The sequence below is a fragment of the Rhinolophus sinicus genome, linkage group LG07 (genome assembly GCF_036562045.2).
Source record: "Rhinolophus sinicus isolate RSC01 linkage group LG07, ASM3656204v1, whole genome shotgun sequence".
Taxonomy (NCBI): Eukaryota; Metazoa; Chordata; class Mammalia; order Chiroptera; family Rhinolophidae; genus Rhinolophus; species Rhinolophus sinicus.
In genome coordinates, this window is record NC_133757.1 from 63,061,177 (window position 1) to 63,085,606 (window position 24,430).

At 43.3% G+C, this 24,430-nt stretch overlaps 1 protein-coding gene across 4 annotated transcripts in view; it reads left to right on the forward strand.

Annotated features, from left to right (window-relative positions):
* The window catches only part of WDFY4 (WDFY family member 4), a 324,112-nt gene that overhangs the window by 40,402 nt on the left and 259,280 nt on the right, over positions 1-24,430 (forward strand). For all 4 annotated transcript variants that reach the window (XM_074337248.1, XM_074337250.1, XM_019730128.2 and 1 more), the window contains 7 exons: positions 305-494; positions 2,830-3,019; positions 4,523-4,680; positions 6,211-6,663; positions 9,026-9,130; positions 10,541-10,731; positions 16,993-17,573. In XM_074337248.1, the coding sequence (XP_074193349.1) occupies positions 305-494; positions 2,830-3,019; positions 4,523-4,680; positions 6,211-6,663; positions 9,026-9,130; positions 10,541-10,731; positions 16,993-17,573 (1,868 nt within the window). The remainder of the gene's footprint in view (positions 1-304; positions 495-2,829; positions 3,020-4,522; positions 4,681-6,210; positions 6,664-9,025; positions 9,131-10,540; positions 10,732-16,992; positions 17,574-24,430) is intronic.

Below are 24,430 nucleotides of genomic sequence, written 5' to 3' on the forward strand. Positions count from 1 at the left end.
CGAAAGGGTAACAACTGCTTCTATAAGGATAATGAGTTCTAACTGAAGTCCCAGGTCCATCATCCTTTTCTAGGTGGCACTGTTGACCACGCTGGCCTGGGGCACAGGGTGACCACACACAATCTCATCCTTTGTGTTGACACATGTCCATCAGTGCTCTGGAAAAGTAGGGACCAAATCCATTGTAGGAAGGAGGCTTCCTAACCAGTCTTCTTGAATTTCTTTTTCCTCCTCTCTTTCCCTTCCTTCTTTCCTTTCCTTTTATTTATTTATTTATTTATTTATTTATTTATTTATTTTCCAGATGTTGATCAACATTTGCAGTGAGTCTCAGGGGCTGGAGGGACTTCTCTCAGGGAATGAGCTCCAGTCTTTAGTGATTGCCACGACCTGTCTCCGGGAGCACAGCTGCTGCTTTTGGAAGGAGCCCACCTTCTGCGTGCTGAGGGCAATCTCCAAGGCCCAGAACCCCAGCATCATACAATACCTGCAGGGTATGTCCCCAGGGGTCCGAGATGGGCAGTGAACTCACTTTCTACAATAACACCCTGGGATGCTCTTGCAGCATCAGAACAGATTTCTGGGACCAAAAAATGAGATGGACAAACAGGGTTTTCACTGCTGCCCATCTATGCCCAGTAGATGACCCTATATTGTTTGGCTCCATTCATGAAAGTGCTTTTGTTGTTCATTTTGATGCTCTACTGGAGGAGGGAGGGAAAGGAAAACTTATTTATTGTCCACATACTGTCCAGCAGACACTGCTTGGGTCTGTTTATATGTTATCTCATTTTTTTCTTTGAGATAGATATTAATGATTAATACCATTTTGTAATGGGGAAAACAGAGATTAGGAGTTGCTGCAGAATTTGCCAAGGTTCTAGCGATCGAAGAAGATAATCAAATTTTAAGCCTGGAGGTGCCTGATTCCAGTGCCTTAGGTTTGTCTCTGGGCAGCATGTGTAGGGGTTAAGGCCATAGATTCTGGAACTAGACAGCTGGAGTGTGACTCCAGCTCTGTCCTCAGTTGAGTGACCTTGGACATTTATCCACTTGGGTGCCTCAATTCTTTCGTCTGTAAAATGGGGATAATAATCCCGCTGATCTCACTGGATTGTTGTGATGCTTCAGTGAGTTTACATATTTGAACACAGCTCCTGGCACATCGTGGATGCCCCATAAACATCAATGTCACAGCATCACTACCTGGTGTAATCAAGGCATGGTGCTGAGGGATTCAATCCCCTTAGCAGGCCAGGGGCTCCCTTAGCACCATCTGTCTCCTCCTGAGAACCCAGGCAACACTGGGAAGCATGGACACCACCTTGGCTCACAGAATCTTGGGAAAGTGTGTTGGCCTCCTTTCAGCACCTGGCCCATCACAGGGCTGGCAGAGAAGCTCTGCAAGGCTAAGTCCAAGGGCAACACTTGGACAAAGATTCACTTCAGCTGGCCCCCTCACCCACCATGTGGTATCTCCTGAGCTCCACCAGCTAGAATGCATCTTGGGAGCATAGCTGTCCATCTCTTTGGCTGACCCCAAGGTATGGGGTCTTTTGGGGAGTGGCTCAGAACCTGCCAGTGTGACCTGCTTGTCCACAAATACTTGTCCTGTGGTCTGTCTTCTTTCTGGGACCTCCTATAACAGAGGGCATTCCCAGTGAGAACTGGGAGAGCTCAACAAGGCCCCCCTCTTGCTGTAACTGAATCTGGATGAAACAGCAGCCCCAGTTTAGGCATTCAAAGCTCCCGGGAGGCCAAGGCCTGGTGGTCATGGTCCAGGGCTGAGCTGGGCCTGAAGAGCTTAGCAGCCCAGGCATCCATCCCCCCACAGGCTAGAGCTGGAGACCCCTAAGGAAAGGCTGCATGTATTAGTGTGAGGGTCCCTCACTGCATCGTTATTCTTAACTGGAAAAGAAAAGTTCTGCCTCCATGAGGAGCCTGCCATATGGAGCGCTGTACCCCCTTAGGGAAACGGGTAGTCTGTGGGCATCTAGGCTGAGGAGAAGGCAGAAAGGAAGGGCTGACCTGGCAGTTACCTGTCAAGCTCTCAGCTCTTGGGGTTGCCCCCTCCGCCCCCCTCAGGACGCAGACTTTCTGGTGCCTCTGAGGACTCACAGCTGAGGGGCTGAGCATGTTATTTAAGTCCTCAGCAGGCACTTTCTCTGACTTTCTCAGCACTCAGAGGAGACTTCTCCCAATGAAAGAGCCCTAAAACCAGTGATCAATCAAACTGCAAATCCAGTGACATCTCTCTTTTGACTCAAATCTTCCTTGGGCTTCTACAGTTCTGGGGTAACCAGCATGGCCAGGCCCCACAGGAGCCACGCTGCTTTCCTCCCCCTCCCTGGTAGCCCACACTTCTGGGCTCTAAATCCCTGATTCTTTTGTAGCTGAGATGTGCCGTCTTTTTGCCCCTTACCTTCTCGCGTGTTCATGTCCTTCCCTGCATTTTTCATCGGGCTCGTTTCTGCTCCTGTCCAGTGCTGCTTCCTTAAGGCCCTCCACAGTGTTCAGGTCTAGGGTCTTGTGTCTTATTACCTAATGGATCCAGACACTTCTACATGCTGGGAACTAGGAATGGAGGGCGAAGAGGCTTCCTTCCTCTCTCTGTTTCACCTGATCGCCACCTGGGTCTGCCCAGTGTGGCTCTCAGGATGACACTTCCCAAGGGGGTGTCTTCTTGATCCAAGAGCCAGAAAAAAATGTTTTGGATTAATTCACCTTCACATCTTGATTCACAGTTGAAAGGGAGTGGGGTCGGGGAGGGAATGACTGTGGCAGAAAAGCTGTTGCTTCTGAGCAAACGGTGCTGTTTTCCTACCGCAGCCATGGATTGTGTCAAGATCTCCCTGCAGAACCTCTCCAGGCTGGCAGCCTCTCTCCCTGTCCCCGAGGTGGCCGAGGCTGTGAACTTGGTCTTGGGCTTTGTGAAGGACTCCTACCCTGTCTCCCCAGCTCTGTTCCTGGAGTTTGAGAATGGGGAGGGCTACCCTCTTCTCCTCAAAGTGTTACTCCGGTAAGTGGCTTTGCTTGGTGGGGGAGAACCGCCACACCTCGGTCCTCAGAATCATTTGGGGTGTTTTGGAGAAAAACAGATATTGAGGCTTCTGAGAGGGTCTTCTCAAATATGAATTTCTGCAGAGCATGGCCAGAGAGACTTATTGCACATGTAATTTAATAGGCAGCAAGCTTGGAGTCATTTCCTTAGAGAACCAGTGAGCTATCGCGATAATAGTTTCCCCAAGTCCCTGTGGTGGTATGTACCACTTACATGCCTACCAGCCTGACGGACACCTCTCAGAACCCACGTCGCTGTGTTTGAGGGTGTCCTGGGACTGCTGTAACCCACTCTGCCTACATGCTTGGGGGTTGCTAAGGAATCAGCAGTTACCAGGAGCAGCCCTCAACCAACGACTGGCAGGAGCTGATGGATATATAGCTGGCAAAGCTGCTCTTTGTGGGGCTGGGGAGGGGGCAGAGAGGCAGCTCGACTCTGCTTCCCAGAGTCCCCAGGAGGATTCAGCTCCAGTCATCCGATGAGACACTCGCTGGATGATGCTCCGTACAGGCTTCCTTACCTCTGTCTCACAGAACCACTCCCCTGTTTGTATTTTGGGATCAACCCCCAATTAAACTACTCTCCCTCAAATCCTTGAACCCTGGGAAAAGCAAATGAGGACACCATTCAGCTGGATCAGGCTATTCCTCCACTCTGAGTTGCCATATCGTCTTCGGGTTGGATCTAGGGATTGGATACGGCAAGAGATGGAAATCAAAGAAATTGCTTGATTTTCCAAACTTCCAATTGCCTCATGATACCATGGAGGTCTATGCCATACCAGTCCTTGAACATTTTTTTGGTTAAATGGGTGGTTGCTTTGCCCCAGACTTCTTGTGGGAGACAAGGAAATGAGCCTGTTCCGGGGAGTGTCAGGAAGGACCCATTGCACTGCGTTGGTTTTCCTTTCTGTCTTAACTGAAGTCACACTGCAAACACTTTTACTATTGACATGGCGGAGCTGTAATAAGACTTGGGGACCCTTCTCCACAAGAAGAGAAATGTAGCCCACTGACACATGAGTAGCTAAAAACAAAAACAATACTCAACCTTAAAATAAGCATGAGGAAGTCAAAGTCAGATTATTTGCCATGATGTTCCTTTTGTTGCTCTTTGGAAATGCCAAATCTCTCATTTATGGGGTGCTCCTGCCCTGCTGGTGCCCAAAGCACATGCCTTTTGGGGGGCTGGCGACAGAAAGCAGCTTTCTTGCGAGCAGATGCTGTTGCTTTTCCCATGTTTATTCTGATCACACGTGTAGGTCTAAGGCTGACCTTTGCAAACAGAGAGCCTTACCTAGGACACCCCCCTTGCCTTTTGGTGCTGACTTGGTGGGGACCTTTGGGGTCTTGCCCAGGACCCCAATCTGTGTCCCCTCTGTATCCCAGTGAGAAGCACCATGAGCAAATGTGGCTGCTCTGTCCAGGAAGTCCAGGGAGCTGGCCTAATCTGTCCCTGCAGGTATGACGGGCTGACCCAGAATGACATGGACCCTCACCTGGAGGAGCTCTTCGGGCTGGTGGTGTGGCTGATGACCTGTGGGAGGTCAGAGCTGAAGGTGTTTGACAGTGTCACTTACCCTCAGATGGAAGGCTTCAAGTTCCATCACGAGGCTTCTGGTAGGTCATCTTGTGTCTCTGAGTACCTGGCAGCCATCGGCATTGTGTCCCGACAAGGCTACACAAGTCTTTCCTGGTTCTTTGTAATGAAACAAACACTTGGCATGTGTCAGTGACACAGTGGATTTAAAATATCTCCTTTATAGATTTTTTTCTAGGTGTCTTGGGTGGGACTTAGAGGAAATGTTTGCTTAATAAAAGTGAAGACGAATAGTGGAGGGAACCTCTGATCTCCACCGCCACCTCTGCTGTGACTTATTCTGTGACATTTGCTTATATAAAGGGGACTGATGGCCCCGAAACAATCACCAGGCTCAGAGTCAATGCTTCCTCTGTACTTTGAGCTATTGATTGATTGGTTGAGGAACTCAGTCAGTGCGCACTGGTTCTTTCTGTGTAGCAGACTCTCTGCCCCAGGCGGGGCACCAGCGTGAACAGGCCAGGTGTCCGCTCCCTACAAAGTCTCTGGAGAGACTGTCACACATGCACAGAACCACAATATGCTCGATAACTGGCTGATAAATGCATGCGGCACAATGGTGGCACCAGGCAGGTGACAGTCAGGAAACCCTGCACAGAGGGTGAAGTTTCAAGGCTAAGCATAGGCTGTCAGGTGGAAAGGAAGGTTAAAGCCAGAAAGTACAGCCTAGGGAAAGAAATGGTGACTGGAAACATCTAGGTGAGTCTGGGGAAAGGAGCACAGAGACCTGCACAGACCAGAGTGCAGGGGTTGCAGAACTTGGGGTCAGTTTAGGAAGCGCCATTGGATAGGACTCCAGCAAGCTCACAAAGAATTGTCTGGATCAGAGAGAAGTTCCAGAAACATCTCTGGTGTCTGAGGCGAAGAAGGCTGGAGGCAGGGAGTTCTCAGACGAAGTGTTTCCGGGCAAGAGGTTTAACCTTCAAGCTGGAGAGCTAGGAAAGGGGTGGGTTTGAAAGGTGTCTTTATTTAATAGCTCATTTAGCAATGAAACTGACTTTGCTTAGTCATCTTTAACATAATTTGATTTTAATTGATTGAAACCAATCCTTCAGCCCAGCGCGGCCCAATGGAACTATAATGTGATCCAATTTACCTAATTTGAAATGTTTTAGTAGCCATATATTTTTTAAAAAAGAAGAAACAGTTTAAATTATCTTTCATAATATATTGTACTTAACCCGATATATCCAAAATATTACCATCTCAACATGTGGTCAACACAAATAATTGTTAATGACATTTGTGTTTTGTATTCTTTTCTTTGTGCTCTGTCTTGGAAATCCGGTGTGCGTTTTCTACACTCATGGAACATCTCAGTTCAGAGTGACATTTAGAGTGCTCACTTGGCCACCACGTCTTGGACAATGCAGCTTTAATCTTACCCACACTCTGGGCAGCTAGATTTCTGGACTTCTGATTGAAATTTACCCACAGGAGCTAGAACATAGAAACTTTAAATGGTGTTTCCTAATGATAATGCAATTATGTATTTCTAGGCATAGGCTGGAGAAATGACTTGTAGGATTATTCCTTTTTTTCGTTTTTAGGGGTGACCATTAAGAATCTTCAGGCCTTCCAAGTCCTACAGAATGTTTTCCACAAATCCAGTGACTCTGTCCTCTGCACGAAAGTCTTATTGGCTATCAGGACCACGTGGACCTGGAACGCCCGCAACTTCTTTCTGCTGGAGTGGACCCTGCAGCCCATCTCGCAGTTTGTGGAGATGGTACCGCTGAAACCAGCCCAAGTGCAGGTTCACTTCTTCCAGCTGCTGGAGGCCCTGGTGTTCGAGCTGCATTACGTGCCCCATGAAATCCTGGGGAAGGTGCAGCTCCTGATCAAGGAGAACCCCGAGCCACTCTGCACCCTCGTGGCCCTGCAGAGTGTCCTCAGGATAGCTGGGGCAGACCCACTCTTCACTGACATCTTCCGGGACTCGGGGCTCCTGGGTCTGCTGCTAGCCCAGCTGCGGAAGCAGGCCAAGATTCTGAGGAAGTCAGGTGTGTTGGAGCGTCGGAGGCAGGAGGGGAACGGATTGGGGTCAGTGTTTGTTAGCTGGGCCTGGTCTGCATGCCTGCCCTGCCACCCATCAACATAACAGAGAAAGTGAGCGTGCCAATGTCACCCGGTGCCATGAGGGTTAGGGAAGTCATCCCTGGGACACACGACTTCACAGAGCAGCAGCCTCCCTATTTTCTATAATTGGCCTGATCTTCCCTATAAAGAGATGAGGTGGGTGGGGATAACTTTAAACAGACTCCTGGGGCTAATTCAGGTCTGATGAATTCTCAGCTTTCAGAGGTCTCTTGCACTAGATATTGTCTGAGCATTTAGGTGGAGAGATAGCAGGGGGAATGACAAGTCCTTAGTAATGCAAAGAGAAAAGGGAGATCAGAGAGGCTTGAGGCTCTGGGGGGGACCTGTCAGGGTCAGCTGGGACACAGCTGCCTTGCTTACTCGGTACTGTTGGTCCAGATGGTATCCCACTTGGAGCAGGGGTCATTGCTGCCCAGTTCACCTTCTGAGTCTTGCACTTGTGTGTACCCTGCTGGGCTGTATATCCATCCCCTCCGCCCTGCCTCAGCCCCTACACTCTGGGCTCTCAACATCAGCAGGCTCTTCTCCCCCATGGGACTTCAGCGACCCTCTGTCCAGGCCAGAGTGCACTCAGGAGTGCTGGCCTGGGCTCTCTCACTGCCTGACCACACCCCATGCACATACCCTGCTGGGGCCACTCTATGTGGTTGTCCGTAACCCCCATCTCTACCAACTTTCAGAAACGAATCAGAGTGTGAAAACTTTCAGTTCCGCCTGACTTTCCCTTAATCTGTCCACATCTGCCCCTCTGGGATTTCAGCCTGAAGGACACTGGGTCACAGGAAGCCAGCCACTTACCTCTCTTCTCCTCCTACTGTACTGGCTGTGAGGGGCTGGGGCTCTCTAGTCATTGGCCTTTTTTGGAATTCTACTTCAGACTCAAGCTAAAGTCACAGTCTGTCTGCTTCCTGGGCCACTGTGAGGGGAAGACGCTGAGGCAGAGAGCGTGGGCACTGGGGCCGGCCAGCCCTGGGCTGGAATCCTGGCTGTGTTGCTTATGAGCTGAGTGAGCCTAAGGAAGTTGCTTCACCTCAATAAGCCTCTTTCCTCCTCTGTAAAATGGAAATAATAACAATAACAATAATAATAATAATAATAATAATAATAATATATATCATAGGGCTGTTGTAAGAATTCAACGAGGAAATATCTGAAAAGGACCCATTGATATGTTTGGCGCATAATAGGTGCTCAAGAAATGTTAGTCATTTTATTTCTACAGGCCCATGGAAGACTGAGACAAACATGGGAGGAGGAGCCTCTCACACCTGTGCAGTCTCCGCAGGACCCACGCCTTCCTGCGAGTGTCAGAGCTGAGGATAAGGCACTGCCATCTTAGCATGTCTGGGCCCTGGGCCAGGCCTTGCAGTCTTTTGTATGTGTTTCTTTCTAGTGTTCTGTGTGCAGTCTTTTTGTTTAATGTCTCAGTGTTTTCTTAGCTGTGTATTGCTTTCTAGCAGCCTGACATTGAATTTACTCTTAAACCCAATGCCAGACCTAGTATGACCATTCCCAGGAGAATTCAAACTTTTTTTTGTGTGTGTGTGTGAGCTGATGTAGCCAATCTTACTTTGTGCCTTCTGTTAACAGTTTCTTGTTGTTTCTTAGATACTTAGTCTTTTGGTTAATAAACTCTATATCCATTCATTCATTCATTCATTCATTCCCCATATATGTATTAAAATTCCCTCTTGTCAGGCACTCTCTGGCACTGGGGATTCAGTGGTGAACACACAGGCCTGGTCTGCCCTCATGGATCTAATGGGGACAGCTATGTCCTCTAGAACCTTTCAGGCATCTCCATGCCTATGGAGTGAGCTGGCAGTCCTCGTCCTCAGCACGAATGGCAAACTATACAAGTGTCCAAAGGAAAGTCAGGAAGGCAGGGCATCAGGGAGTATACAGAATAGTGATTCTCCAAGAGTTGTTCTCTGACCTGCCCATCAACATCATCTGGGAACTTGTTAGAAATGCAGTTATAGGACCTCACCCAAGACCTCCTAAGTCAGAAACTCTGGGGAAGGGGCCCACCTTCTGGATTTTAATAACAAGTCCTCTTGGGGATTTTGAGGTGGTCAAGTTGGAGAACGACAGCTCTAAGGGGTAGCAGAGTTACCTGTTATGAATTGGGATGCATGCTCCCTTATAATAGAAGCATTATCTTCACCTTTCAGTAAGGGGATAAAAAAACTAATGGAATCAGAGATTTGGGATCATACCATGTGCACTTAAAAATATTTTTTTATTGCTTCTTAAATATGGCAGGAAACAAAGAGTCCATTCTCGGTGCTCAGGATCCAGAGAAAGAACTGATATGTGTGATGCTGGAAACCATAGTCATGCTTCTGAAAGGCTCAGTTCGGAATGCAGGTAAGGATGGCACCAAACTCGCCTTGTCAGTACTTGAGAAAACATTAACTATTTTCAGTGATTTATGTCAATGTCCAAAGTTTATGTCCAAGGACGTACCAGCACTAACGTGTGGTGGATATCCTTTTGCTGTGTTGTTCAGTGATCATCAAGAAATTGGTAGATAGCTCACCTGAGAACTTTTACTTTTAAAGTTGCTAAATAAGGTTAGGAAGCAAAGGTATATCCTAGATTTATGAGACCACAGGTCACCCTCCACCCCACCCTTTCATCTAAAATCCACTAATATCCTGCTGCACTGATTATATTCTTCAAAAAGAAAATCCAAGTTGTAAAATACAAAGAAAGCTTGTTATTTATAAGCTAGTTAATTCAGTGTGCTTCCAGCCTATGACGGACATAGTAGCTCCATCCATCCAAAACAATTTTTAGCTTTCTAAGATCATTCACTTGCCTTGTTTTTAAAAACATATGTGCATACAATATGTCTACATATATATTATACTATGAAGCAGATGCGTCAACAAAGTGATATCTGTGGGTGTGGCCCCTGGGGACTCTTATCTGAGGCGCTTGTCGATCAGCTACACCACGTGGGAGTGATTGTTTCCTGTGGCAGAGGGTCTCTAATGTTGGACTGTGAAAGGCTTCTGAAGGTGCTGGTTAAAATGTTCCCAGGCTCCCTCTCAGAGGTTAATTAGCAGCCCAACCAAGAGCTCAGGAATCTTCCCTTAAACAGCCCTCCAAGGTGATTTCCATGTAGGGAGCACAGCCCATAATTGGAGCATCCCTGGCTTGTAGAACTGGCCAGTCAAATCCATCACGCCGTTTGAACGATCCACTTACTTCCTCGTTTGCATTCCACAAGATTTCTCCAAATATTGATCCTGGGAAAGAAATTCGTAGGATTGCTTTTAAAACATACCACTAGCCAAATTTCTTTAATCCTCCCCCCACCAGTCCCAAGAAACTACCTAGCAATTCAATATGTTCTTGACTTTAATTCTCGTTTGCTCTCACTGAGCATTTCGGCAGAGAGGAGAGAATTGCCATGGACCCTAGATTAGGGAATTATATGGAAATAAAGGACAGAGGTATATCTACTTAAAGTTTGTAATACTTAGGTTTCTATAAAAAAAAAAAAGGGAAAAAAATTTTTTTTCAACAACAGAATTCTCACTGGAGAAGAAAGCAGTTTTTCTTTTTTAATTCTTAGCTCCACAGTTTCTCTTTCCCTCTTGTCATTTTAGCAGTGGGTATGGATTTTGAAACAAGTTTCTAATGGGCAAAAGAGACACATAAAACTGTAGCAGACAGACTTGGATATTGTAAGGCAAAGCTTTGCTCGTAATTGAAACTAAGTGCTGAGGCCCCATCGCTCTAGCCCCGTGCTGTCTGTCTGATCTGCAGTTGTCCTAAAAGACCACGGCATGGTTCCCTTCATCAAGATCTTTCTGGATGATGAGTGCTACCGGGGACCCTCCCTCAGCATTTTGGAGCAGCTCGCAGTCATCAACGCTGAAGAGTACATGAGCATCATCGTGGGTGCTTTGTGCTCGTCCACCCAAGGGGAGCTGCAGCTCAAACTGGATCTCCTGAAGGTGATGTCAAGTCCTCTTTGTGATGGGCTTTCCCATGGACATGTAGCAGGTGATCGACCTTGGGTCATGCATTCATTCATTCAGTTGGTCACTGTAGGTAGTTCCTGGTGCAACAACAAAGAAACCCCATGTCCCCAGTAGCCTAACATTAGAAGATTCTTTCTTATGTGCAGTCCAATCCGTGATTGGGAAGGGGTGCCATTCAAGGACAGCTGTCCCCTTGGCATCCAATCCAGCCAGCAGACAAAGGAATAGAGAGCATGGAGAATTACACAAAGCATCCTTGCTCTGGCCTAGAAATGGCATGTTAGCTTCTGTCTAATTTTCACTGGGCGGAACTTTGAACAGGACTCCTCTTGGATGCAAGCGGTGCCAGGAAATGTAGTCACTGGCTGGGCAGCTAGTTCCCAGCCACCCCGTAAACTATGGAAGTGATTCCCAAGCAGTGGTGCTCAAGCAGTGGTAGCCAAGCGGCTGCCTCGTTTACGTGGCCAGCATTCAGTGAGCATCTAGCAATTAGCAGGCCTGATGCAGAATGCTTGGGATACACCATTGAAGGAGATACTGCCCTTGCCATCTGTGAACTGCCTTCCATGTTTGAGGACGGTGCACAGAGAACGTTTGAACTGGGCAAAGGAAGCAAAAGGCAGTCAAAGGCATCTTAAGATAATCTTCAAACAGTTAAAGATGATAATACCTATCTTTGCCACCACTCCTTCTGCCTTATGGATTTCACAGTTTTGATGCTATTCCTTCCTTTTCATTCCTTTTGTCTTTGTGGGTTTATGCCTTAAAAAAACACAACCCTTTCTTTTGTTATATGCTGTTTAAGAGAAGAGCAGATGTAAATTCAAACATCTCCCAGGAAGCTGACTTCAGGACCTCTCATGTATTTGTGTGGCACAACCCCAGATAAAATACACACTTGTGTGTCATTAACATACACATTTGAACTTAAAAAAATACAAAGTTGCTCTGACTTCCAAAATTAAACCATCAACCTCACTTATCCATGACTATCTTGGTACAAAACCATGTGAACACTTAGAGAATGGTCTTCAGTTTATTCTCCCTAGCTTATCTCTTTGCAGAGCCAATGCCACCCACTGAGGTAGCTGTGTCGCTGTCACCAGGTGGCCTAAGCCTGCAGTACTTGGCATGACCAAAGCATCAGGAGAAACTCGTCAAAAAGTGACATTATGGCCATAACTATCATGTAATTTGCAGATGACAAGAATCAAAATGGTGATTTAATTACAGGGCAAAAAATATATATATCAATGATGGTGATTTATATGAAACACAAAAAAGGAAAATTAAATGTCTTTTGAAAGACACTAGAGTCCCATGATTATGTGAAGTAAAGGGATTGAGGGGGACATGTACGAGAGAGAGTAAGGGAGAGAGATATCAAGAATTAATGACAATGTGCAGATGGGAAGGACCTTAGGTTTATGCAGTACCGTCTTAATGTTCTAGCAGAGACAAGTCTGGAGAGCTTCTAATACTAAATGGGGACTTTGATTTTGAACCTAAGACTAGTAACTTAAAATCTAGTGACCTTTCCTCTTCACCATGTTGTTTGTTATGTTTCCCCTTATGTCTGTGTTCAGCTTGATTCGCATGTAAGTTATTGTGATAAGGAACAGGGAAGGCCTGGGCCGAGGCAGTCAGGACTTTGGTTCTTTACTGGGTGAATAACTGGAATCCTCATCTATTTCAATATTTTCATATTGAAAGTCAAACAGATCCACAGAGAGGAAAGTTTTGGTTTTACTTTGCTTGGAGAGTACGAGTGTTTCTGTGTTCATCATAGAAAAGAGTGCTCTGCTTTGCTCATGGAGAGTTCATCTTGTTTGCTCTATAGTCCAGAGGCACGTTATTGGAGTGTCAGCCCTTGGGTAATAGGACTGAGTTTCTAGAATTAGCAATGTAAAGCCATTATGGTGTTTTACAGATTCAATATCATTTCAGAATCACGCTATCAAGAGAGCGCGTCAGGAATAAACAGTGTAAGCTTATTTAACAAAACCATAGACTGTACTCGATCTGTGGTCTTCTCCCTGGGTGCCAAGTCCCCGCTGGGTGGTCAGGCGGGTGCCTGGAGCTGCCACTGCTCTCCCAGGACCAGGGCTGTCAACACATGGCTGCTCCAGTGGGTGATGGGAAGAAATGGAGCCCAAGAGTCTGTTTGAGACTCAGCTCCACTGAGTCATGTGAGCTATGAGCCAACATTTGCTATCTGATGGTAGGATCTGCATTTCTTCTAAATCATTTGGGAATCCCCTGGGACTTTAGAAACAAAGATGTAAAATTAGCTCTTTCTGGCTGTATCTCCCTTTTTAGAAGTTGAGAGTGGACTCTGCCCAGACTGTGTCTGCAAAGTGGGTCAGGACATAGGATGAGGGGAAATTCACAGAGTGGGGGTACCTCAAAGGCAGTAGCCCCCCAATAAAGGTTTGCCATCTCTGAAGTGAGCTTACATCATGGCATCACCCTCATTTCCCTTCCCTGAGGCAGAATCAGTGAGCTGTCCTTGAGGAGAAAATCCCTCCAGAAGCACCCAATTTAGGGCAGTTGTTTCCAAAATCCAGAGGCACTTCCATACCAATACAGAAGCACATGTGACTTCACCGCCTAATTCTTGCAAATGATAACCGAGTTAAAGAATAATGTAAGCAAATGAATTTCCTCTCCACAGCCAGTGGGACCATGATTGGGTTATGCAAAAATTCAGATTGATTTGCTAATATACGTTTAGCTGTTCAACTCTGAGCTTAATTGTATTACCTCACCAGTCTTCCAGCATGACACATGGAAAATTATGAGGAATAACAAATAATAGAATGTGAAATAAATCCTGTTAGTCCTAACATAGTTAGCGCTTTGCAGCAGACATCCATTTTATAGATTCAAGCTGGAGGAATACTAACTCAAAGACGATGACATGGTAATTGAGTTAAAGAGGAGAAAATGTGCTTAACGCTGACCTTTTTTCGAAATGTGTCAACCCTAGCCTGATTACTTTGACTTTAGCTGATTAAATTTACTCCCTTCTGCAGACTCACCGGCCTGGGTGATGCATTATCAGGCAAAGTTGAATGACAGGAATGGAGACCCTCCTCTTAGGCAGCCAGTTCCTGACAAATCGTTTCCTGAAGTAGCGCATTATTTATTTTCCTTTATGATAGAAATGTTTCTCTTCAGTTGCTATGAAATTAAGCCTTTGTAATTGGATTTTGAACTCTTTACTTTATGACTCTGAAAATATGAAATTAACCCCATCCCAAGAAATAATAGAGCAGTCTAAGTTCTAATGAGATTACCTCCATTTTAGATAATGACTCTGAATTTAATAAATCAAACAAAGCAACAATTAAGGAAAGCCATTCCTTTCTTCTCCCCCCTCCCAACAGGAGGAGAAAAAAGCCATCTAGGAATTACAAGGGACACACCCTCCGAGGGACACAGATCATAACGAGGGCTCTTATTGGGTTACTTCTCTTTTTAAAATACCTGCTCTCAACATTTTGAATGATGGAGACCGTTTGAGCAATATCTGGTGTCACCCTGGACAATTGGAAGCTGGTTTCTTGAGGGAAGGGGACATTCAGTGGCTATCCAGTGCACAGACGATTGCCTATAATCTGATTAGTTTTATGTTTTAATCATTTTTCCCTTTTCGGTATTAGTTTGGTCATGTGATAAACAGAAGAGCGTCATTCATTCCATTTGTTTTAAACAACCTCCTAGTGGTTTTAGGAGCCATCGAAAGCACTCACATAAATTTGCATGATTTAACCTCTTAGAGCATAAGATTTCCTGATGTCCTCATGATTTGTTTTTCATGGCACCAGCCAGGGACCAAGCACGAGGTTAGGTTCAGACAATATCTGTCGTGTGCTGTAACACACACTAGTGTTCACACACTAGTGGATGGTCAGTAGGCAGGAAGAAAGCACCACTACACACAACTCAAGCTTAGAATGCGTTTCTAAGTCAGTCTAAGAAGTAATATTATCAGGAATGAGTTTCTCACACCAGGAAGGCACAGACACAGCACATCTGTCTATAGCCTCTCCTGACCACAGTGTCCCCAAGGAGGGTGTAGGGCAGGCAGCAGCTGTGATGCTGCTACAGAGAGAAAGGCCATTCCTAGTCTGGAAAGCTTAGTGTTGCTACGTCATAGCCTACACATTCACTGGGCCTCACTAGTCTGGAGAAGTTGCTCTAACAATTTACATAATTCTCTTTAAGGACATGTCTACAGATGTCAGTTTTTCCTGGATTTGAGACAAATTCTGAAGTAGTTAGGCCGTATCCTCACCGAACAGGAGAAAGCTCTTTTTGCTTAGTCCTTAATATTTTGTTTTTGCCTCTGTCTTTCTGGCAGTCTGGAAAGCTCATTTCCTGAAGCATATCCCACGACTCTGATTTCATCCCTCCTTAGTGGGTGGCCCTGATATTGAGATTCTTTCAAAGAACAAAAGGACAATTCAGTTTTGTCCCCCTGAGCTGTGGTGGGTAATCACTGATCTAATCACCATCAATAATGCATTTTCTTTTTCTATAACAGGGAAAAGATCGGTTGACCCATATTGGTGAGGGTGAATATTTCTACCCCACTCTATGTCATTATTTGTCCATTTTGAACGTAATTGTGAACTTGGCATTTCCTAGATTCTCCTAGTTCCTACAATCTTTGTCTTGTTTTGCTTTTTAGTTTCTCGAAATGTCATTGATGAGGCAATGGGAGCCCTTTTAGCAGCTCCTTAGTCATCATTTCTTGTCATTTTTGAGTGTGCTTGCTTGCGTGCATTCACTCAGTCCTGGCCCATTTTGTTCTCCTACTTAAACGTGGGATTGACTGCCCACCAAGCAGTTCAGTTTTCATGTAGAGAATATAATATTAGATAACAAAATTTGGGTGTTGGGGGCACACATTATATTATTTCAGATAAACACAAGTTAGTGTTAGGGTAGGATTACCAGCATTTTGGGGATAGAGCTGGAAAATTACCTCCCCCCCACCCCCAAAGTTCATGACTTCATATTTCATATTTGCCTGTAACTTTATGGAGTTTCTATTTGACTTTTTCTATATAAGAGTTTTTTTTTTGGTTTTATTTTTTTATTTTTTAATGTAGCCCTTTCCTTCCTTTTCATTATCTGACCAGTTTTCTCTTTGTCCATTAACTTTCATGCCTCATGTTACTGATTGTCACCCTAAACTATGTATTGAAGACACAACATCACCCCCTCCCTCCCAAATTGGGAATTTATTTTTTCTCTTTGCATCTTTTTTCGAGCATCCTGGAGCTGACTCTCAATTGTGCCTGCCCAGACAATTGTCTCCCTGTGTCACTAGTACACTAAATAGCTGAAAGGACAAAACATTCAAATCTCCCTCCAGAGCCTATTAATGAAACCACATGGACTGGCCACTCTCTAGGAAACATGCACAAGTTGCCTGGGTCTTCGATGGTGTCCCATGCAATTTTTGTGAATAGTAAATAACTAAATACCAAAAGCTAGAGGTTTTTAATCTTTATCAAAAATCATCCACACATTCTTCTCTTTTAGGTGTGAAGCTTTAGCACAGAGCGAGAACTTCTTAAATACAGTTGTTCCTTCCTTCCAAGACACATGGTATACACTAGGTATTCAATGAGTGTTTTGGAAGGAGGCACCCATACTTGCACAGAGAGGGAGAGAAATAATAAGCTGCTTTATATAGATTTCACTGTGAGTCTCCTTTGCGCTATAAGAGATGGTTCATTCCATTCATTTACTAAGTATGTGCTAGGGTCCACAGTAGTGAGTAAGCCTGATTTCATGGCACTCAGCCTGGCAGAGGGCTGAGGCAATTTTCAGGTGACGTGGATACAGTGTAAAGAGAATTTTGATCAGGGAAGTAGAGGGGGCTGTGTGAGCACTCAGCCTGGGATGAGTATGAGCTAGGGGTCAGGGAAGGCCTTCTAGAGGGAGATGCATGTAAGTCAAGATACAGGACAGTACATCAACCCTCTAGATTAGCATACTCTTTAAAAGCAGTCATTTGAAAGAAGGCTCTGGGGGACAACCTAAAACTGACATTAAGAGGAACAGTATTGACCTCTGAATGTTTCAGCATTGCCCTTCAGGTAGCAGGGGTGTTGAGCAGGGAAGAGTGCCCCCGTACTTTGGCAGGGATGTGTGGGAGCTCAGTGTAAAAAATCTGCCTCCTAGACTTTACTCATTTTTACCTCGTTGGTGTTTCAGTCTCTACTCCGGATGCTGGAGACCCCCAAAGGCCGTGCTGCTTTCAGAGTCTCCAGCGGCTTTAATGGATTGCTGTCCCTGCTCTCTGATCTGGAGGGGTCTCTGCAGGACCCCCCACTGCAGATGTGGAGGGCGGTGTCCTCCAGCCAGAGCCTGGGCCTGGTCCAGCACACTCTCTGCGCTGTGTCCGCAGCACTTCACCGGGACCCTGTCAACGGTGACTTCTTCAAGAAGAACGGGCTCTTTGAGAAGCTGGCTGAGGACCTCTGCTTGCTGGGCTGTTTTGGGGCCCTGGAGGAAGGGGGAGCCCCTGTGCACTCCTGGGGGGACACAAAGGCCAGGCCATTTGCTGATTTCCTGAGTGCGGCCTTTTCCTCTGCCAGCCCATTCCCACCCAAGATACAGAGCTGCCTCCAGATCCTCAGCTTTCTGGACAGCATGGCCAGTGGAACCCTCCACCTGTGCAGCGACCTGAAGGAGGCCCCGAGGGCAGGACAGGAAGCAGCTGTGGATGCCCAGAAGGCAGCAGCTAGCGGCGATCCCCACGGCAACTTCGAGCAGTGGCCAGAGCTGGAGGAGAGGTAGAGCTTTGTTTCTGCGATTGGGTCATCAGTGTATGTCTGTCTCCCTTTTTCTGCCCAAACATCCTGCGCACGTGTAGTGCGGAGGGAGCCTAGGCTACGAGCTGGGTGTGCAGAAACATCACATGCCTGCTTTTCTTTAAATCAAGTGAACTCTGACTCCAAGCTCCCCTCCCCTGGGAGTTGACAGAAAACCAACCTGAGTCAGTACAGGGGTTGGGGATGCTGCTGGGTCATGCAAGAGCCAGGGAAGCTGCCGATCCTGGACAGCGGGTGCAGAGCTCTGCAGACAGGCTCGTTTCCTTCTTGGGCATCTTTGCTGCTCCTGGGAGCCTGGGTGCCTGTGCTCAGCCTCCCTGTGTGTTGGCAGCCTTTGCTTTGTCTCGCCCCACGCCCTAGGGCACTGCCAGGGGATGGTGAGTTCCTTTGACTTACGGGACACAAAGCACAGTATCCTTCCCCATCATGGGACTCCTCCTTTTCTTTCTTGCTTCTTCCACTTCTTCTAGCAAGAATAGTCAGTAGCTCCTCTTAGTACTTCTGTAGACCAGTTTCTTCAATGAGCTCAGACTTTCCTAAACAACTTTTTACTTTCATTCCTATAACAAAGAAATGCTCCAAAGCAAGGGAGCTCAAAGAACTCCCCAGCCCCCACTGTGCCCCTTGGAGCCTGAGGGGAAAATGAAAGAACAAAACAACAGTTGGTATCTGTTTTCATTCCTCTAAAGTAGCAATGACAAAACACAAATTAACACTATGATAAACTATCCCGCCTATGCTTCTCTATGTAATCTTGCCTTTAACACCGCAGGGCACTCTTCTGAAAGGCATTACACGTTTTTCTCCAAACAGAGCCCCTGTTGGCCAGACTTCAGGGTTGGGGGTTGGTGGTGAGGGAGATAGATGTCAAATCAACTACCTCAATAATCATATGATTGTTCTTGTTCCATTGGTTAATCTGGTAAACTGATTGGTCTTCTAATTTTGCATTCCTGCACAAATTTGTTCACGAAGTAATTATTGCTGGATTTGATTTGCTAATTTTTTAAAAGGATTTTTGTTCATGAGACAACTTGGCTTTTCACACTCCTTGCTTGACTATTTTTACTATCAAATTTATGCTATAGCTTTATAACAGGAGTTGGGCAGTGTGCCCTGTTCTTCTGTTAACTGTGTGATAGAACTTGCCAGTAAAACTTCACGAGCCTGATGTTTTCTTTTGAGACTTATTCTTGTGACAATAAACTTGTATTTATTCTTGCATCATTCTTAGCAAGTTATTTTTCAAGTTTATTTTCCCATTTTATCTAAGTTTTGATTTATTGGCATGTGACTATTTATATCCTTTTAACTTTTTATTCCTAAAATTATCATTTGTGTTTCTTTCCCCTGACCCCCAGCACCCAGCATTCTTTGCAAAACTTTATTTATTAGTGTGTCTTATGAATCAACTTTTAGCTTTTCCAGTCTCTCATACATAAATTTTCTGTCTTTTTTGTTGTTGTTTTTATTATTTCCTTCTACTTTCTTCGAGTTTATTCTGGTATTCTTTTTCATAATTTAATTGATTAGGAGACTAATTTTCAGTCCTTTTAAAAATATATAAATTTCCTGTAATTACTACTTCAGCTGTATCATACAAGTTTTATTATGTTGTACCTTCAATACAATTTAGTACTATTTCCTGATTTCCCTTATGACTTACAGTTTTACTCTTGAACCTGTTTGAATTGCAGATTTCCAAAGTTACAGAGTGCTTTTGGTCATCTTTTTGTTATTGCCTTCTCATGTTATCGTCATGAGAGAAGGTAGACTATGAAGCTAATCCTTTGAAATTAGTTGAGCTTGTCTTGGTGCCCAATGTGGTAAATTTTCATAAATGTTCCATGTGTGCGTAAAAAGAATTCATATTTTTCACTTGTTAAGGTCATTGTTCTATTATTGTCCTTTAGATCAAATTTGTCAATTGCCTTTTTCAGATTTTAAGATTTCTTAATTTGGTTTATATATTAATTACTAAGACATGTTAAATATCTTCCATTTTAATAGATTTCTCAATTTCTGTTAATTTTTGCCTTACATATCCCTGAGGCTATTAGAATCACTAATATTTACAATTTTTACATCATTTGGTAGAATCCAAATTTTTATCATTATATGGTGACTTTTATCTTTCATAGCACATTTTGCCATAATGATTGTGTCTAATAATTGTGGGGGCCAGTGAATTAATCTCTCTACCCCTTTAGTTCTTCTGGCTGGCCAAGTAATTCAAACAACACACAACAGACTAACAGGAGAAAATCAAAGTTTTAATATATGCCTATGGGGAATTCACATATTCATGAAAATCCCAAAGACAGTGAGGCAACATTGGATATATAAGACATTTTTGGATAAATGAGAGAAAGAGGGGAACAGAGTTTTCGACTTCAGAAGTGAGAATGGGCAATTTACAGGTAGCTGAGGAAGCATAGGACTACACGGCAGGAAATTTCTTTCTGGGCAACTCAGAAACAATGGTACACAGCGGGTATCTAGCTAACAGGTGCCTGCCCGATGCCCTCCTATTTACCATACTTAATTCAAGTATGGCAGCATTGTAAGATTTCCTTTCTGAAGCACTTTTCTGTCTGAATCTCTTGGGCAGGAAAGAGGGGGAGGACCAAAAATTCTTTCTGAGTCTTATTTCTTAATAAACAGCTTAAAATAAACACCCCAAAAGTCAGCTTCAGGGTGGCAAAAATGTTGGTTCCCTTCATAATGACAGGGCTACAACACCTTTCTTTTAGTTAGCACCTGCCTGGATTTTTTTGTTTTTTGTTTTTTTGTATTCTTTTAAGCTGTCTGTGTCCTTATGTTTCAGGTATTTCTTCTGTAAACAGTAAAGAAGTATTTTTGTTTTGTTTTATTTGTTTTTTTAAACTAGTATTGTTGTTTTTTGAATTTCACTGGAGCATGTGCTTTGTTTGCTTTTTTTCATAATTATTAATATATTTAGAATGATTTCTACTTTGGTATTTTACATTTTTATGTTATTTTTTGTTTTTTGTTTGTTTGTTTGTTTTTCATTTTTTAAAATTTATTGGGGTGACAATTGTTAGTAAAATTACATAGATTTCAGGTGTACAATTCTGTATTACATCATCTATAAATCCCATTGTATGTTCACCACCCAGAGTCAGTTCTCCTTCCATCACAATATATATGATCCCCCTTACCCTCATCTCCCACCCCCCATCCCCCTTACACTCTGGTAACCACTAAACTATTGTCTGTGTCTTTGAGTCTTTGTTTCTCATTTGTTTGTCTTGTTCTTTTGTTGTTTTTGGTGTTTTTGGTTTGGTTATATACCACATATCAGTGAAATCATATGGTTCTCTGCTTTTTCTGTCTGACCTATTTCGCTTAGCATTATACTCTCAAAATCCATCCATGTTGTCACAAATGGTACTATGTCATCTTTTCTTACCGCCGAATAGTATTCCATTGTGTATATATACCACAACTTCTTTATCCATTCATCTATCGAAGGACATTTTGGTTGTTTCCATGTCTTGGCCACTGTAAACAAAGCTGCAATAAACATTGGAGCACACGTGTCTTTATGTATAAATGTTTTCAGATTTTTTGGGTAGATACCCAGGAGAGGGATTGCTGGGTCATATGGTAATTCGATTTATAACTTTTTGAGGAACCTCCACACTGCTTTCCATAGTGGCTGCACCAGTCTGCATTCCCACCAACAGTGTATGAGGGTTCCTTTTTCTCCACAGCCTCTCCAACACTTGTTACTATTTGTCTTGTTGATGATAGCCATTCTGACTGGGGTGAGGTGATATCTCATTGTGGTTTTGATTTGCATTTCTCTGATGATTAGTGATGTTGAGCATTTTTTCATATGTCTATTTGCCATTTGTATGTCCTCTTTGGAGAAATGTCTCTTCAAGTCCTCTGCCCATTTTTCAATTGGGTTGTTTGTTTTTTTGTTGTTGAGTTGCATGAGTTCCTTGTATATTTTGGATATTACCCCTTATGGGAGGCACTGTTTGCAAAAATCTTCTCCCATTCAGTTGGTTGCCTCTTTATTTTGTCGATGGTTTCTTTTGCTGTGCAGAAGCTTTTAAGTTTCATATAGTCCCATTCGTTTATTTTAGCTTTTACTTCCTTTGCCTTTGGAGTCAAATTCATAAAATGCTCTTGAACCCAAGATCCATAAATTTAGTACCTATGTTTTCTATGCAGTTTATTGTTTCAGGTCTTAGGCTTAAGTCTTTGATCCATTTTGAATTAATTTTGGTACATGGTGACAGATAGCAGTCCAGTTTCATTCTTTTGCACGTGGCTATCCAATTCTCCCAGCACCATTTATTGAAGAGGCTGTCTTTCCTCCATTGTATGTTTTTAGCTTCTTTGTCAAAAATTATCTGTCCATATTTATGTGGTTTTATTTCTGGGTTCTCAATTCTATTCCATTGGTCTATGTGTCTGTTTTTCTGCCAATACCATGCTGTTTTGATTATTGTAGCCCTGTAGTACAAGCTAAAGACAGGGAGTGTGATACCTCCAGTATTGTTCTTTTTTCTTAAGATTGCTTTGGCTATTCGGGGTCTTTTGTGGTTCCAAACAAATCTGATGATTTTTTGTTCTATTTATTTAAAAAATGCCATTGGGATTTTGATGGGGATTGCATTAAATCTGTATATTGCTTTGGGTAATATGGCCATTTTAACTATGTTGATTCTTCCAATCCATGAGCACGGAATGTCTTTCCATTTCTTTGTGTCTTCTTCAATTTCTTTCAAAAATGTCTTATAGTTTTCAGCATATAGGTCTTTCACATCCTTGGTTAAGTTTATTCCTAGGTATTTTATTCTTTTTGCTGCAATTGCAAAAGGAATTGTTTTTTGTATTTCTTTTTCTGAGATTTCATTGTTAGTATATAGGAATACAATGGACTTTTGTACATTGATTTTGTAGCCAGCAACTTTACTGTATCGTTCATTGTTTCTAATAGCTTTTTGGTGGAGTCTTTAGGGTTTTCTATATATAGCATCATGTCACCTGCAAAGAATGATAATTTAACTTCTTCATTCCCAATTTGGATGCCTTTTATTTCTTTCTCTTGCCTGATTGCTCTGGCAAGGACTTCCAACACTGTGTTGAAAAGCAGAGGTGATAGGGGACAGCCCTGTCGTGTTCCTGAACATAGAGCAAAGAGCTTCAGTTTTTCACCATTAATTATGAGATTAGCAGAGGGCTTGTCATATATGGCCTTTATTATGTTAAGGTATTTTCCTTCTATACCTATTTTATTAAGTGTTTTAATCATAAATGGATGTTGTATCTTGTCAAATGCTTTTTCTGCATCAATTGATATAATCATATGATTTTTGTCCTTTATTTTGTTTATGTGATGTATCACATTGATGGATTTGTGGATGTTGAACCATCCTTGTGCCCCAGGGATGAACCCCACTTGGTCGTGATGAATAATCTTTTTAATGCATTGTTGTATTTGATTTGCTAGAATTTTGTTTAGGATTTTTGCATCTGTATTCATCAGAGATATTGGTCTGTAGTTTTCTTTATTTGTGATGTCCTTACCAGGTTTTGGTATCAGGGTAATGTTGGCCTCATAAAATGAGTTAGGGAGTACTGTCTCTTCTTCAAGTTTCTGGAAGAGTTTGAGCAGGATTGGTATTAGATCCTCTTTGAAGGTTTGGTAGAATTCACTAGTGAAGCCATCTGGTCCCGGACTTTTGCTTTTGGGAAGATTTTGGATGACTGATTCAATTTCGTTACTGGTGATCGGTCTGTTTAGATTTTCCAGTTCTTCATGGTTCAGCCTTGGAAGGCTATATGTTTCTAAGAACTTGTCCATTTCTTCTAGGTTATTGAATTTGGTGGCATATAGTCCTTCATAGTATTCTTGGATGATCCTTTGTATTTCTGTGGTGTCCGTGATAACTTCCCCTTTTTCGTTTCTGATTTTGTTAATTAGTGTCTTCTCTCTTTTTATTTTAGTGAGTCTAGCCAAGGGTTTGTCAATTTTGTTAATCTTTTCAAAGAACCAGCTCTTTGTCACATTAATTTTTTCTATTGTCTTTTTGTTCTCTATTTCATTTAGTTCTGCTCTGATTTTTGTTATTTCCTTTCTTCTGCTCACCTTGGGTGTCACTTGTTCTTCTTTTTCTAGTTCTTTAAGGTGTAACATGAGGTTATTTATTTGGGAGTTTTCTTGTTTCTTGAGATAGGCCTGTATTTATATAAATTTCCCTTTTAAAACTGCTTTCGCTGAATCCCCAAAATTTTGGTAGGATGTATTTTCATTGTCATTTGTTTCTATGTATCTTTTGATCTCTCCTCTAATTTCTTCCTTGACCCAGTCGTTCTTTAAAAGTATGTTGTTTAATCTTCATGTATTTGTGTTTTTTCCTGCTTTCTTTTTGCAGTTGATATCCAATTTCAAAGCCTTGTGATCAGAGAATATGCTTGGTATGATTTCAATCTTCTTAAATTTGCTGAGGCTGATTTTATGTCCCAATATATGTTCCATCCTTGAGAATGTTCCATGTACACTAGAAAAGAATGTATAGTCTGATGTTTTAGGATGAAGTGCTCTAAATATATCAGTTATGTCCATTTCGTCTAATGTGTCATTTAGGGCTGCTATTTCGTTATTTATTTTCTGTTTGGATGGTCTATCCATAGCTGTCAATGATGTATTTAATTCCCCTAGTATAATTGTTTTTTTGGTCAATTTTTCCCTTTAGTTCTGTTAGTAGTTGTTTGGTATGTTTCGGTGCTCCCTGATTGGAGGCATAAATATTGATGACTGTTATGTCTTCTTGTTG